We start from the raw sequence: 14,523 nt of genomic DNA on the forward strand, positions 1-14,523 counted from the left end.
ATACTGGGTCTTGCAATATCCTATAAAGCTTTCAATTTAAAGGTTACTTATAAAAATAAAATTAAAAAAAATAAGGAAAAGAGTTTTAGTGCCCCTTGCTCATTTTACCAGACATGCAATTTGCCCTTTTCGCATATAAAGTGAATTCAAAAATTTCCACTATAAGAAAAAAATGATTTGGCAAGCCAAACACTGTGTCAAGCTGCCTGTTTTATCTCTGTAGATGTGGATATTTTAAGACAGAAGATTTGCAAGACATTACACAATTATTCTTGCTTTTATTATTAAATGAGAAAGTCTGAATTGTTACATTGTCCCACTGGTAGTCAGAAATGCTGCAGCGATGAAGACAGTCAATGCTGGGTCAACCCAAGTCCTCATTCTACAACATCTGTTTACAAAGAGATTATAGTAATGTTCAACACACCCAACACAACATTCCTTGCTTTCTTCAGAGTGCAGTTCCATCATTCTTCCTCTAGCAGGGCATGTTACTACATATATATTTTTTTTGGACAACACATCCCCATATTTTCCTGGTATCAAAAAAAGCTTCTAGAGATGTTACAGAAATCTTCATACATCATCATCATCTGATGTATCACTGCTGCTTGTCTCAGAATCTTCATTTTCCAGAGCAGATTTGAAAGTGCTGTTTTTCCAGGGGCTAAATTTAAAATTACAGATGAGGCCATTTTTCAAAACGCCATTTTTCCGTAGTCCATTTTTTCGTAACTAAAATGGGAAAATAAGATGTTTTTAGGGAAAGGATGAACTAAACACAACAATCCACTGAATTTCAGCATTCTCCGTATCCAATCTATAGGCTACATTGGATCCAGAGCATTATCAGTTATACACGCATATAAAGAAAAATTCACAGAATCACAGAGTTGTAGGGGTTGGAAGGGACCTCCAGAGATCATCGAGTCCAACCCCCCTGCCAAAGCAGGTTCCCTACACCAGGTCGCACAGGTAGGCATCCAGGCAGGTCTTGAACATCTCCAGAGAAGGAGACTCCACCACCTCCCTGGGCAGCCTGTTCCAGTGCTCCGTCACCTCACTGTAAAGAAGTTCTTGCGCACATTTGTGCAGAACTTCCTATGCTGCAGTTTCCGGCCGTTTCCCCTTGTCCTGCCTCCACTCACCACTGAAAAGAGTCCGGCCTCGCCATTCTGCCCCCCACACCTCAGATATTTATAGACCTGGATCAGGTCCCCTCTCAGTCTTCTTTTCTCAAGGCTGAACAGACCCAGCTCACTCAGCCTTTCTCCATAGCAGAGATGCTCCAGGCCCCTCACCCTCTTTGTGGCCCTCCGCTGGACTCTTTCCAAGAGATCCCTGTCTTTTTTGTACTGGGGAGCCCAGAACTGGACGCAGTACTCCAGATGAGGCCTTACCAGGGCAGAGTAGAGGGGGAGGATCACCTCCCTCGACCTGCTGGCCACGCTCTTTTTAATGCACCCCAGTAAGCCATTGGCCTTTTTGGCCACGAGGGCACACTGCTGGCTCATGGCCAACCTGTCGTCCACCAGGACACCCAGGTTCCTCTCCACAGAGCTCCCCTCCAGCAGCTCATCCCCCAACCTGTACTGGTGCACGCAATTATTCCTCCCCAGATGCAAGATTCTACACTTGCTTCTTTTAAACCTCATCCGGTTTTGCTCTGCCCAGCTCTCCAGCCTGTCCAGGTCCCGCTGAATGGCAGCACGGCCTTCAGGCGTGTCAGCCAATCCTCCCAATTTTGTATCATCAGCAAACTTGCTGAGGGTGGCCATTATCCCCTCATCAAGGTCATTGATGAAGATGTTGAACAAGACCGGACCCAGCACCAACCCCTGAGGAACACCACTGGTTACAGGTCTCCAACCGGACTCTGCACCACCACCAACGACCCTCTGTGGTCTGCCAGTAAGCCAGTTCTCAACCCACCTCACTGTCCACTCATCTATCCCTCACTTCCTCAGCTTTGTTGTAAGGATGTCGTGGGAAACAGTATCAAATGCCTTTCTAAAATCAAGGTAGACTACATCTACCGCTCTTCCCCCATCCACCCAGCATGTGACAACATCATAGAAGGCCACCAGGTTGGTCAAGCACGACCTCCCCTTGGTGAACCCATGCTGATTACTCCTGATAACCTCCTTTTCTTCCAGTTGTCTGGAGATGGCATCCAGCACAAGCTGTTCCATCACCTTTCCAGGCACAGAGGTGAGGCTGACTGGCCTATAATTACCCAGGTCTTCCTTCTTGCCCTTTTTGAAGACTGGAGTGACGCTGGCTATCCTCCAGTCTTCAGGGACCTCCCCTGTTATCTAAGACTATCTATTATCTAAAAATGATGGAGAGCGGTTCAACAGTGACCTCCGCCAGCTTCCTCAGCACATGTGGATGCACCCCATCAGGTCCCATGGACTTGTGGAAGCTTAGTACTGCCTAGGCACTCATGCACCTCCTCTTTCCTGACTAAAGGAAAGTCCCCCATTCCCCAGACCAGGGTGTGGGAAACCTGAGGGAGAGCCTTTTCACTGAAGACGGAAGTACCAGCTAACCAAGAACTTCTTCAATTGCACTAAGCCAAGCTCCTGCAGTGATCAAGTATACTCTCTTCCCATCCACTTCCTCAGATGTTTTCCCCAGTAGCCCCTCCTATAGGGCCCCTCCTGTGACCACAGTCCTTTTTTCAGAAAAAAAAGTAGAATGTCTAGATTGAGGAAAATGCAATTCACTGGGCAATTTCCAGTGAAGCAAGACAAGGAAGCTGCACAAAAACCATGACTGAAAATTTCTTTTCCTCAGATTGAGCTGAAGAGCTAGAAGTCCTGTGCAAGCCTGCAACTTGCAATGTTGAAAATAAGTACTGCTTTCCCTATCTTTTTAAACCAACTTCTGAAAGGGCAAAGGAAGCAAGAAAAGAAAGAAAAAGGGTGCTGAAATGGCATCATCTCTAACCATCAGAACTACTGGAGATTCTCCTCAAGATTAGGTACTTAGAGTGGGCAACTGTAAGTTCGTAACGGGACATTAGTGTAGCATTACCTGTTCACTAATGACTTGGAATTCCCTCATCTCGTCTTCTGTTAGTGGAGCATAAATTTCATCATTTTCACTATCTTCCTGCCAGCCCATTTCCTTTAACAACCTTAGAAATAAAATAAGAAACATGAGGAAATTTCTACACACACAAAGACAGTTCAAGCTCTTCCTATACCAGTGTAAAAATGTGTAATGAATGTATTAGTTCTCCATTTTTTAAAGCAGATTTCTAACCCAATTTTATGTCAAAATTTAAGGTAAGTTCTATAAGCATGAAGTTACCAGATTCTTCATAATTGATTCTGTTATGCCACTATATGTTCGGGTACAAAAGCTGCAAAAACTAAGCATTAAGAATGTGTTTTATAGATAAAATATTAATTTGAAGTGAATATCTTCTCTTCTAGACTTCTAGACTTCTGCTGGCACAGAAGTCAAATGTCCTCACTTGTCTCATAATTGTCTCATTATTAGGCTTTCCTCTAAGTTCTATCTTAACAAAGAAAAATCTCCCTCACTTCAGAGTCATGCCTTACTCAGTCATTGCTCTTTGGTAGTGCATACATTTATGAACAATTATTTTTAAGGACAAAGCACTGGAAGAGTAAAATTTCATCAAAAATCTCTGACAGAGACCTTGAGAACTGACAAAGAATCGCAACCACTTCCATCAACCAGCCTGATGCATTAGTTTCACAAAAACAGGATTCAATATTACACTTGTTTTATGGTTTCACTCCTCTTTTTTTCCATAATGTTTTGATAAAAAAATATTATAAATTAAAATATTTTCTTACTGTTTCTCTCTATATATACATATATATAGTAAGAAAATATTTTAATATATTATATATAAATATATATTTTGGCTGCTCCAAAAGTAATGCCTCGTATTTTTTTTTTTTTTTTAATACTTGACCATAACACCACAAGCAGATGTGAATGGTATGGCAGTAGAGATTGAACCACCTTCCCACCAATATTCTGTTACATTTTGTTGCCATGTGGCAGATGGCAGTAGAGGGACAGTCTGACAAAATGAAGTCATGGAAATGCGAATGAAGCGAAGGCGTGTCACTGAATTCCTCCACACAGAAACAACAGCACCCACTGATGCGTTCACCAGGGGGAGGTCATGCCTGACCAACCTGGTAGCCATCTACAATGTCATCAAGGGCTGGGTAGATAGGGAGGGGATGCAGTGGATGTAGTCTACCTTGATTTCAGCAAGGTATTTGATACTGTCTCCCACGACATCCTTATAACAAAGCTGAGGAAGTGTGGGATAGATGAGTGGACAGTGAGGTGGGTTGAGAACTGGCTGACTGGCAGAGCACAGAGGGTGGTGATCAGTGGCACAGAGTCCAGTTGGAAGCCTGTATTTAGCAGTGCTCTCCAGGAGTCAACGCTGTGTCTGGTCTTGCTCAACATCTCAATGTCATTAATGAGGGGACAGTGTCTACCCTCAGCAAGCTTGCTGATGATGCAAAGCAAGGAGGAATGGCTGATATACCAAAAGGCCATGCTGCCATTCAGCAAGGCCTGGACAGGCTGGAGAGCTGGTCAGAAGGGAATCAAATGAGATTTAACAAAAGCAAGTCCAGAGTCTTGCACCCAGGGAGGAATATCCACATGCACCAGTGCAGGTCAGGGGATGACCTGCTGCGGACGCACTCTTCAAAACGGGACCTGGGTGTCCTGGTAGACAACAGGTTGGCCAAGAGCCAGCAGTGTGTCCCAGTGGTCAAGAAGGCCAATGGCATCCTGGGGTGAATTAAAAAGAGCATGGCTAGTAGGTCAAGGAAGGTGATTTTCCCAATCTATTCTGTCCTGTTGAGGCCTCACCTGGAGTACTGAGTCCTATTCTGGGCTCCTCAGTACAAAAAGGACAGGGATCTCCTGGAAAGAGTCCAGCAGAGGTCCAGGAAGATGATAAAGGGCCTGGAGCATCTCCCCTTCACTGAGGAAAGGCTGAGCAACCCGGATCTGTTCAGCCTTGAGAAAAGCAGACTCAGAGGGGATCTGATCTATATGTCTATAAATATCTAAAGCGTGGAAGGCAAAAGGACAAGGCCAGACTTTTTTCAGCAGCAAGTGGAGACAAGACAAGGGGAAATGGACACAAACTGAAGCATAGGAAATTCTGCACAAATGTGCGTACAAACTCTTCATAATAAGGGTGATGGAGAATGGGAAGAGGCTGCCCAGCGGAGTTGTGGAGTCTCCTTCTCTAGAGATACTCAAGATCCACCTGGACCATCCACACAACCTGGTCTAGGGAGCCTGCTTTGGCAGGGGGGGGGTGGACTTGATGATCTCTAGAGATCCCTTCCAACCCCTACAGTTCTTTGATTCTGCAATATTTCTGGAGACCAAACAGTGGATGTGAGCACAATGAGGCAGTAGGTGGTGCTTTTCAGCAGTGACAACAACGACCATCCTCTCTGGTGCAGGTTTTGACAAGCATGCCATACTGGCAAAAACACACAGCTAATCATGGTGACTACATTTAAAAAAAATATGTTTTGCAGTTGAGATCTTTCTCTATCAAACAGAGTTGCTGTGCTCATTGTATCTGTTGCAGTTTCCATGGAAATAAATAGGAGACATTACATTTTGAGCAACCCACATATATGCAGCCCAAGACAATTCCTCTTCAATATGTGTGGTTCAGGCAAGCTGAAAGGTTGGACACCCATGGTTTATCTTACGGTGAAGACACTGTGGCATTTAATGATGTTCACATATTTTCTCACTGAAAAGATTCTGCCAAAAGGATAAGCAGCTTCCTCAGGCAAACCAAACACCTGTAAACCTTGTATCTTAAAGGAAATAAACACTGACAAAAAGTAAAAAGGATTCTAATACCATATGCCAGAACTGGTGCAGGAAACTGACACTCTTAGTTGGATAACTGTGAATATATTAAAACAGAGGTTGTAAGATGATTCAAGTTGATGCCTGATGTAAAACCCTGCCTAGAAAAAGTTCCAGGTCCAAATACAACACAAGTGCAGTGAATAAATGTGCAAGTGACTAAAATGATATCACTAACCATTATTAAAACCACATTAAAAGTCCAGAACTGTAGAAGAGGGAGAGAACAGCACTACTGAGTCTGCTTAAAGAAGTTAACAAGACAATAATGGAAGTCACATCTTCTGTATTGTTTAGAGGCAATTAGACAATGTGACTGCTAGGAAAAGTGATACCATCAGAAAGCAGAACAAATAATATATACGTCATCTGAAACTTTTATGACAGAATATATCCACTTGCATACACATACAAAAAAATACTTTCAGTGATATCGTTTTAGCAACAATAATTTGTTATAAAGTCTTACTGCAAGCATGCTAGAATGTTAGCAGTATTATGTATAATTAAGTGGATAGCTACACTGCTTCTGTTAATATAAGTAAAGTTCAGGACAGTAGTTAATTAACTTAAGCAACATCATCTAAAGCTGACAGGACCACTGCATTTTTAAAGCAACATTAGGAACTACACTTAAAAAACTACAGTTTAGTAAACTTCGCACCAGCAGGATAAGCAGGATAATCAGAGCACCGTGAAGCCTTCTGTAGCAGAAGGAAAACCCAAAACACATTTTGCACATGTGCAAGTTCATTATTAGACATGCATAAGCTTCCAGTGAGTTGGTCACTTCAAATTCAGATTTCCTCTAAAAAGGCTTACTGCAATACCTGTTTACATGCCACAGGTCACATCAAGAGCCTAGTACAGAGTGCAGATGCACAGTATCTCTGGAATATCACAGAGAGGCTTGCCTAGAAACCTTATGAAGGCAATTCAAAGTAATTTAAATTAACCAGTAAGAGTTACTTCAGATTGAAGTTAGAACTTCAATCTTCTAGTCAAAAATTACTGCCAGCAGCCATTAGCAGCCCAAGTTTTCTGTCTCCATAGCCAATGGGTGGGAAAGGAATAACATACAATCACTGTAAAAAGATTGTCTATTTCTTTAGTTACCAGAAGCAGTTTAATAGTCCAGCAGGGCTACTCTCATCTCTCTCACGTTACTATTAACTTCAATCCTCTGAATTTTTTTTTTCCCTTTCCACTGCACTGTCTTACAATCCCACTAACTGCATCATAACAGCTATAAAAATAATCTTTTTTTTAGTGACAAGGAGTTTTATATAATATGCAGCATTTATAGCAGCAATAGAAGAGATAGGATTGACATGCATTGTTCCTCCGAGATAAGCAGACCCATTTGCTTTATTTTTTTACAAGGAAATAAATTCTTAGTAAAGCAGGTTAAAGATGACAATATATATAAGGTCTAGTAGAAATAAAGTAATTCCATGTTAAATTAGTATTACTAAAATTAAATCTTTCACAGTATGCTTAAAATACGTTTTGTATTCTCAATTATCAGATTCTGAATTCTAAGCTGGTAAGAATTCAAGGTGTGATTACTTACAACGAGAAAACATTTTATGTACGAAGCACATACCTATGCTCTGCCTCAAGCGAGCTTGAAAGAATATTTGCCTGAGGAAAAGCTGAAGATCGAATGACCTGTTGAGATGTAATTGAAGCACTGCCATTCTGTTGTGAAATTTCATTTTCAAAGTTTTGGTTTATATCTCTCTTGTGATGAGTACTGTTGCTTTTATGCAAGTTAAGGGAGTCACCATCCTGTTAAAATATAATATATATATGTGTATTGCATAGTTCAAAAGTAAACTACATTCTGAAAGTGCTGCGGTTGAGTGATTCTGCTGAATTTAAATGGAGAATTACATTTCAATAGCATTACAATACATGGACATTACACAACTCTTAGGTTATACCACTGAACTAGTAAAGTAGAAAGCAAGTCCCATGCTCTGCCTCAAGCTTTTCTACAAAGTTTTAAACATGTCTTAAAAACTCAAGCTTATTTGTAAATGTATGAAAGTTATCTGTTGAACTTAAAAATAGGGTTCCTAACTTAATAAATATTGTGCGAGTCAGCAGAGTTTGAAAGCACAAAGGACTTGGTTTAAAGGGCAGGTCACAGTCACCATGTATCAACCAGAAAACTCACCTTCTGCATGTTCAGACTCCCTACATTCAGACTACACCCACAGTACTTCTCACTCTGTTACTACAGTGGTAACTTACTAGCCATGACATACGAACTTGGAAGCGAGTTTGTTAAGAAAACGAATTGTTAGGGTTCACATAGCTTTTTGAAGTTCTTCAATCCTACAAACCTAAAATGCTTCTTCGTACTGTACTCTTCCAGCAATTTCTAACTCTTACTCAGTAATTAGCCAAACAGCCTCAGAAGTCTTAGCAACTATAAGAACAGATCATGATCATTATCTAAGCACGCCCCTTTTTGACAACAAAAGCCTCAGAGCTGGCATAAAACATAGCAGGAGGTAATCACTCAATCAGCAAGCTTTGCATTGTAAGTAATCCTATTTCTGAATGTAGGATTGAGACCATAAGCAGCATTTCCCTTTCACTCAGTGATAGCTGCTTCCAGAAACTTCAGAATGCACACCCAAAATTTCTTAAAATTTAAAAGATATCCCAGTAAATATATAATCAGCTGTTAAATCATAAACATGGAGAATTTAACTCAGATTATCAGAGAACATTAAAGAACTCTAATGTATTAAATGTACTGGGGCAACAGAGCTTCCTCCAAACATGACTCAGCTGCCAATCACCATCTACACGTTATTTCAGTCCCCATCACTGTGGAAAGTAGGACAAGTATTACTGGTACACGATTGTTTGTTTTGGATTTTTAAACTTCAACTTCTTTCCATTAGTTAAACATCAATGGCAACAAGATACCTGTAATTACTAAATACTCCAACCTGTGTGTAACATACAAATGTCCAAGGATATTATGACTTCTACTGCTAAAAACAATTTTTTTTCCACTCAAATAAACTGTCTCTGAATAACAGCTGCGTACAGTGGGACAATCAAACACATCTGAACTTCAAGTACCACGAAAATATTAAGAACTCAAAGCAATTCTAGGAACTCAAACTCCTATCATGTTCACACAGTAATTTCCACTGTTTCACACTGTTTCCCGAGATCTTTCTAAGCTTCAATCAAAAACTCTTTGCGTTTCTTAAACACCACTGCATCAGATGTCCTAGAGTGCACAGAAACAGAATGTCTAATGAAAAGATACAGCTGATACATACAGCCAAGTTTTATTTTGCCCAAAATCAAAACAAGGTCAGAAAAGTCAGTTTCACTTTCAGGAGGAACGCACAGTTGCACATTTTCTTTTTCTTTCATATCTCTGAATCAAAATAATTCTTTTTCAAAACCAGTTTTTGTTTTACTGCTCACATAATCACTTCACCCTAAATAACATATTATTTACTAATACCTATACTACATAAGCTAACCCTGCTTACGGCTTGTTACTTCCTGGTAGCTGAGACATGAATATTCTCAATGCCAGCCAGGCACTACATGGAGTGATTCTACATGAAAGAAACCTGACAAATTAACATATACAGCATAGGTTTCCTAGGTATCAATCGGGAAGCAGAAACAGGTCCCTTATAATGCACATAAATAAAAATACTGCTCCTATGTCTACATTAGGAACAGAGAGAGCTTCTGGGTATGTAAGAATTCTTGTTCAAAAGGAAATAATCTGAAAAGCAAAACCAAGTTTTTCCATTAATTATTTTTCTAGGATTATTAACAGCCAAGCTGCAAGATACTGCCCTCCTGAAAGATTAGGTTAGTGTATTAAGTTTCTTTATTCTTTTTATTGAAACAGGTTGCCCAGGGAGATGGCAGTTATCACCTCAGAAAGTTTACAAGAAAAGGCTAGATGTCACAATGAGTGACAATGTTTAGCGGACACATGGATTGATGCTTGGCCTAGGGAGGTAGTATTAGTGGTCTCTTCCAACATTAATGATCCTATTGTTGCTAAAGGCTAAAATGTCCTTGGAATATTTACATCTATCAACAAATCTGGCAGTAGAAAAAACAAATCACTAAGACTCAGTGGAGAAAGTAGAATTCAGAGCAAATCCATCTAAAGCTAAGTCCCTTCCTGCATCTAGAGATCCAGGATCACAACTGAACAACCGCTCAGAGGAAAAAAATACAGGTTACTTTCAGTCTGAACCCATTACTGCTGGGTATACAAGGTATGAAGAAAATTACCTTCTCTTGCCCAGCATTCTCATCCTCATGTTCTTCTTCCACTCTATCTCGTTTCAGTGCTTTCAAAAATTCACTCTTCTTATCAGTCCGCATTCTTGTCAATTTTGTTAAACGAGGCTGACCAACTTTGTCAACAGGGGATGAAGAATTTGACCGATTACACTAATGTAGGGAGTGAAATAATAACAGTACTATTAGAAGTACAATCATTTATAAAAGACTGAACAAAAGACACAAAGCTTCTCAGGAACTAGTACTGCATGTATAGCCAGAGTCCAAAGCAGAGGGAAAATATTTGTATTTTAGTGTTTATGCTCGTCACACACAGACTAAGGGACTCAAGTTTACAGAGCACTGCTAATAGTTGAGTTACTTCACTATGCTCACTCCAAACCAAACCTACAAACAAACCATGCAGTATCTGAAGACCACCAAGATACCTTCCACAATACCCACTCTCACATTTACTCCAAAAAATATACTTATTTAATACAGTTTAATATAAAATCTATTTATCCATTTATTTAACCAAACAAGTTAAAAATTATAGACACGCGATTAAAATTACAGCCATTGCTTTACCTCTCTCACTGCATTCTGGGATACAGGAAATGCTTTGGCAGCTGATTTGAAAGGACTGAAATTGTCACTACCACACGAATATTCATGAAGAAATGGATTCACAAGTTTATTTTCTTTTGCTTGGCTTTTCCACTGTGTATGCTTAAAAATATATAAGGAATCATTAAATACAAGAGGATTATTTTTAAAAATCTCAAAAAAATGACTGAGCAAAAGCAAAACTATTACAACTGTTTACAACCGTAACTTCGCATAAACGTGTTTTCTTGTAGAACAGAGACTGTTTATGAGCAATTCATCTTCTCACAAATGCTGTTTATGTTGTTCATATAGAGAGTTAGATCTAAAAATAATTAAAACCCTCATATCTGATGTATTAAGATAAGAAATATGAGAGTCTTCAGCAGCTGCAATCAATGTTTTTAATGCATTAAGCTGCACAGTTAAGAACATTTCCATCAGATGCTCTCAGGAATACAGAAATTCCCAGACAAAAGCTGAAAGATGAACCTGGAAAAATGCTTTTGGAATGACACCAGATACCCACATCAAGAATTGGGTTAAATTCTGAAGGCATTTTTAAGACAGTTATTGCTCTCCTTTTCTGTTAAAATTATACATGCAAAAAGCAACGCTACTTCATAAATTAAAAATATCATTCTCGTGTGGACAAATCTCAGGCTTCTCAAAAAATGTGAATAAGAAATAAATGGAAATTCAATTACAGTAGAATTAAAAAAAAAAAAAAAAAGCATTTTGAGTTACTACTAGGCTACATGGCTCTTCAAGTATTCAATACTTTCAATACTTGAAAGCATGCTTTAGCCACAAAATTCTCAGGGGTGAAACAGCTCTAATTCTGAATGTGCTCTTTTTTTCCCCTCCCAGCATGTAATTCATGCCAACACATCAAAGACTCACCTTTGCAGATGGAGTGGCAGGTTTAGGGACCAATCCTTTATAAACATTTGTGCCAGTACCATTTTTTACTGGCTGTGAATGAAGATTTCCTACTACAGGGAATCCAGATATCTGCAGTTCTTTTGTACTGCTCTTTTTAATGACAAGCATCCTTGAAGATTTGGATTTAGGGTTCAAAGGATACTCTAAAAAAAGCAAAAAACAAAAATAAAAAAAACAAACAAAAAAATTCTTGTGCATGTATACACAGTGTTAAATTTCTAGTTCACAGGTTACTGGATAGCCCTGTGGTCCATACGCATAAAAGCAGGAACTTTTTCAGCATTAGTTCCAAAATAACCTACTGAACAAATCCAGATAAACTGAAGACCTGTTCAATTTTCTACAACCATCATCAGTAAAAAAAATTTCTCGACAACACAAGAATTTTACTTTCAAAAAGTAAAGATACTCCTCAGCCAAAGAAATTAGCTACACAGCTCTTGTTGATAAATCTAATATCAAAACACTGTTAATTGCTAATAGAATAAAACAGTTCAGTCAGAAGGGGCCTTCAAACATCATCTAGTAGAACTGCCTGACTACCGCAAAACACAATTACAGAGGGCATTACTCAAATGCCTCTTCACCACTGACAAACACATGGCATCATCAACCTAACCAGGAAGCCTCTTGTACTGTTAGACCACCTTAACTATAAAAAAGTGTTTCTCGTTGTCCAGACCGACCCTTCCCTGGCAGCTTTGTGCCATTTCTGTCCTGCCATCAGTTCCTAAGAGCAGAGTGCGGCACATCCCTCAGCTCAGTGTCCTGAGGGAGCTGCAGGGAACAGCCTCCTCTTTTCTAGACCAACCCAAATGCCCTCAGCCTTTCATGGCAAGACATGCTGTCCAGTCCTGTTATCAGCTTTGATGCCTCCTACGGATGCTTTCAACGATCTCAACATCAGTCTTCAAGGTTAGGGTGCACCAACGCTGAATACAGCAGGACAATCACCTCTTAATAACTGATTATGTTGTGTTTGATGTACCCCAAAATACAGTTTGCCCTCTTCGTCACATCTTCAAAAGAAAGTATGGCTTTTATATTTTCCTCTAAGATTACCAAAGAATTAGTATTTGCATATTAACAGCTCAGTTTAGAGCCAAACATACCAAACTGAGGCCTCTATAAACACGACAGGAGTACATGCAAACTGCTCCAGACACAGCATCAGCCAGTTTATGACCTCCATGTCATGGCTTCTCGACAATCTTTTCAACAGTTCTAATCAGTAAGAAGCATTCCTTCACAAAGCTAGAAATCACACCACTAATACCAGTGACCTACTTTTAGCACATTTCCTCTTGGGAGACAAATTCTTGACATCCTTACAAAAAGATGCACACTCATTCTTGGCTAAGAATATCAGCTGTGGCTTCATCTAGAGACCAGCAGATTTATATCCAAACAGAAGTGTTACCTCTCCTACAGGAAGATTCTCACGCTGCAATAATACTGAAACTTCCTCAATTTCAATCCACGTTTTTGTAATATCCTAAAAGAAATTCCCGTATTTTGAATAAAGCATTTTTTTTACATTTTTGTATTCAACATCAAAAATACTCACCCCACACACCTGCTGCTAAAGATTTAGTCTGGCTTGGCTCCCTCTCATATTCAGGATTCAAAGATGGCTGAAAGGAAAAGATATCATTATTTAAAATGAAATTTTAAAAGCCTTGAATCTTAGGACCAATTAAATAATCATGACAGCATCCGCTGCCCAAGATTTTTAAATGGAGACAGAATATTTCCTCTGAGCACCAAATTTATCAATGCTCACTTGTTTCTATTCTCCAACATTCAAGCAACAGTCACTACCATTATACTAACTACCCACGGAAAACAAAATAAAACAATGAAAAATCCACAAAAAAAAAAAAAAAAAAAAAGGTGTATCGCTCTTCAAAGAGAAAGCTCTGCTTTCCTCTTACACCTTAGAATTTTAGCTTGAAACACATAATTCCAAATGGTCAGAAAGACCACATTGTTAGTACTTTACATTATCAAGTAAGGTAATTTCATAGACCTTAATACATACACATGCCACAGTAAACCATGGCAAAAGACTATAAATTCAGAAACTACCCAGCTGTAGTTTCACTCTATAATAAAAAAATGCAATGATAAAAATGGGAGAGTAAGAAGAGAAACAAGTAAGTGGACAAATGACTCATATCCCCTTACCTATGGGAAGGGTGATCCCTTATATGTTGATCTGTAACTGGTGAAATCTCATGAAGTAGCTTGTAATGGACAAAATGGCACTTGCAGAAACAACGAAACCTTGTGTATTATAATTAGAATTAACTTACAAAATCCTCAGCCTCAAATTGTTTGGGTAGTTCCTTGTCTTCTTTTTTCCCAGGATCATTATCAGGTACATTGTTTTCATGCAGTCCCTGGTTTTTTCCACAGTGGAAAGTGCTGGTACGAGAGCGGGAACCTCCGCCATGGTATCCCCCACGATGGTTTATATTTTCTGTACCATTTCTGCCTTGTGAACGCCAACCATTCTTCTCTTTTCTCCCAAAATGCCCTTAGATTTTTAAATTTAAAAGAAACATAAGTACTTTTGGAAAAACAAATCCTCTTCTGCAAAATTGTTAGAGAATTTAAGCAAGCAACTCTATCTATACTATGGGACATAACTGCATAGTGAACTTAAGCTTTCATTCACCGTAACCAGCAGGAAAGACTCATATAACAGTGATGGAAAAAGATGACAGAAGTCCAATGTAATGATTACTCAGCCTCCTTTCTTGG

General features: G+C 39.4%; 1 protein-coding gene across 1 annotated transcript in view; it reads right to left on the reverse strand.

The window, feature by feature from the left end:
• Positions 1-257: 257 nt before the first annotated feature.
• The window catches only part of GPBP1 (GC-rich promoter binding protein 1), a 31,125-nt gene continuing 16,859 nt past the window's right edge, over positions 258-14,523 (reverse strand). Inside the window, exons 4-11 of the mRNA XM_042875416.1 lie at positions 14,073-14,296; positions 13,325-13,391; positions 11,716-11,900; positions 10,795-10,935; positions 10,213-10,374; positions 7,520-7,704; positions 3,040-3,142; positions 258-735 (exon numbers count right to left, since the gene is read on the reverse strand). Coding sequence (XP_042731350.1) covers positions 577-735; positions 3,040-3,142; positions 7,520-7,704; positions 10,213-10,374; positions 10,795-10,935; positions 11,716-11,900; positions 13,325-13,391; positions 14,073-14,296 — 1,226 coding nt within the window. The 3' untranslated portion in view covers positions 258-576. The remainder of the gene's footprint in view (positions 736-3,039; positions 3,143-7,519; positions 7,705-10,212; positions 10,375-10,794; positions 10,936-11,715; positions 11,901-13,324; positions 13,392-14,072; positions 14,297-14,523) is intronic.

This window comes from Lagopus leucura, unplaced genomic scaffold, assembly GCF_019238085.1.
Source record: "Lagopus leucura isolate 7727_CA_CO unplaced genomic scaffold, USGS_WTPT01 Super-Scaffold_100014, whole genome shotgun sequence".
Classification (NCBI taxonomy): domain Eukaryota; kingdom Metazoa; phylum Chordata; class Aves; order Galliformes; family Phasianidae; genus Lagopus; species Lagopus leucura.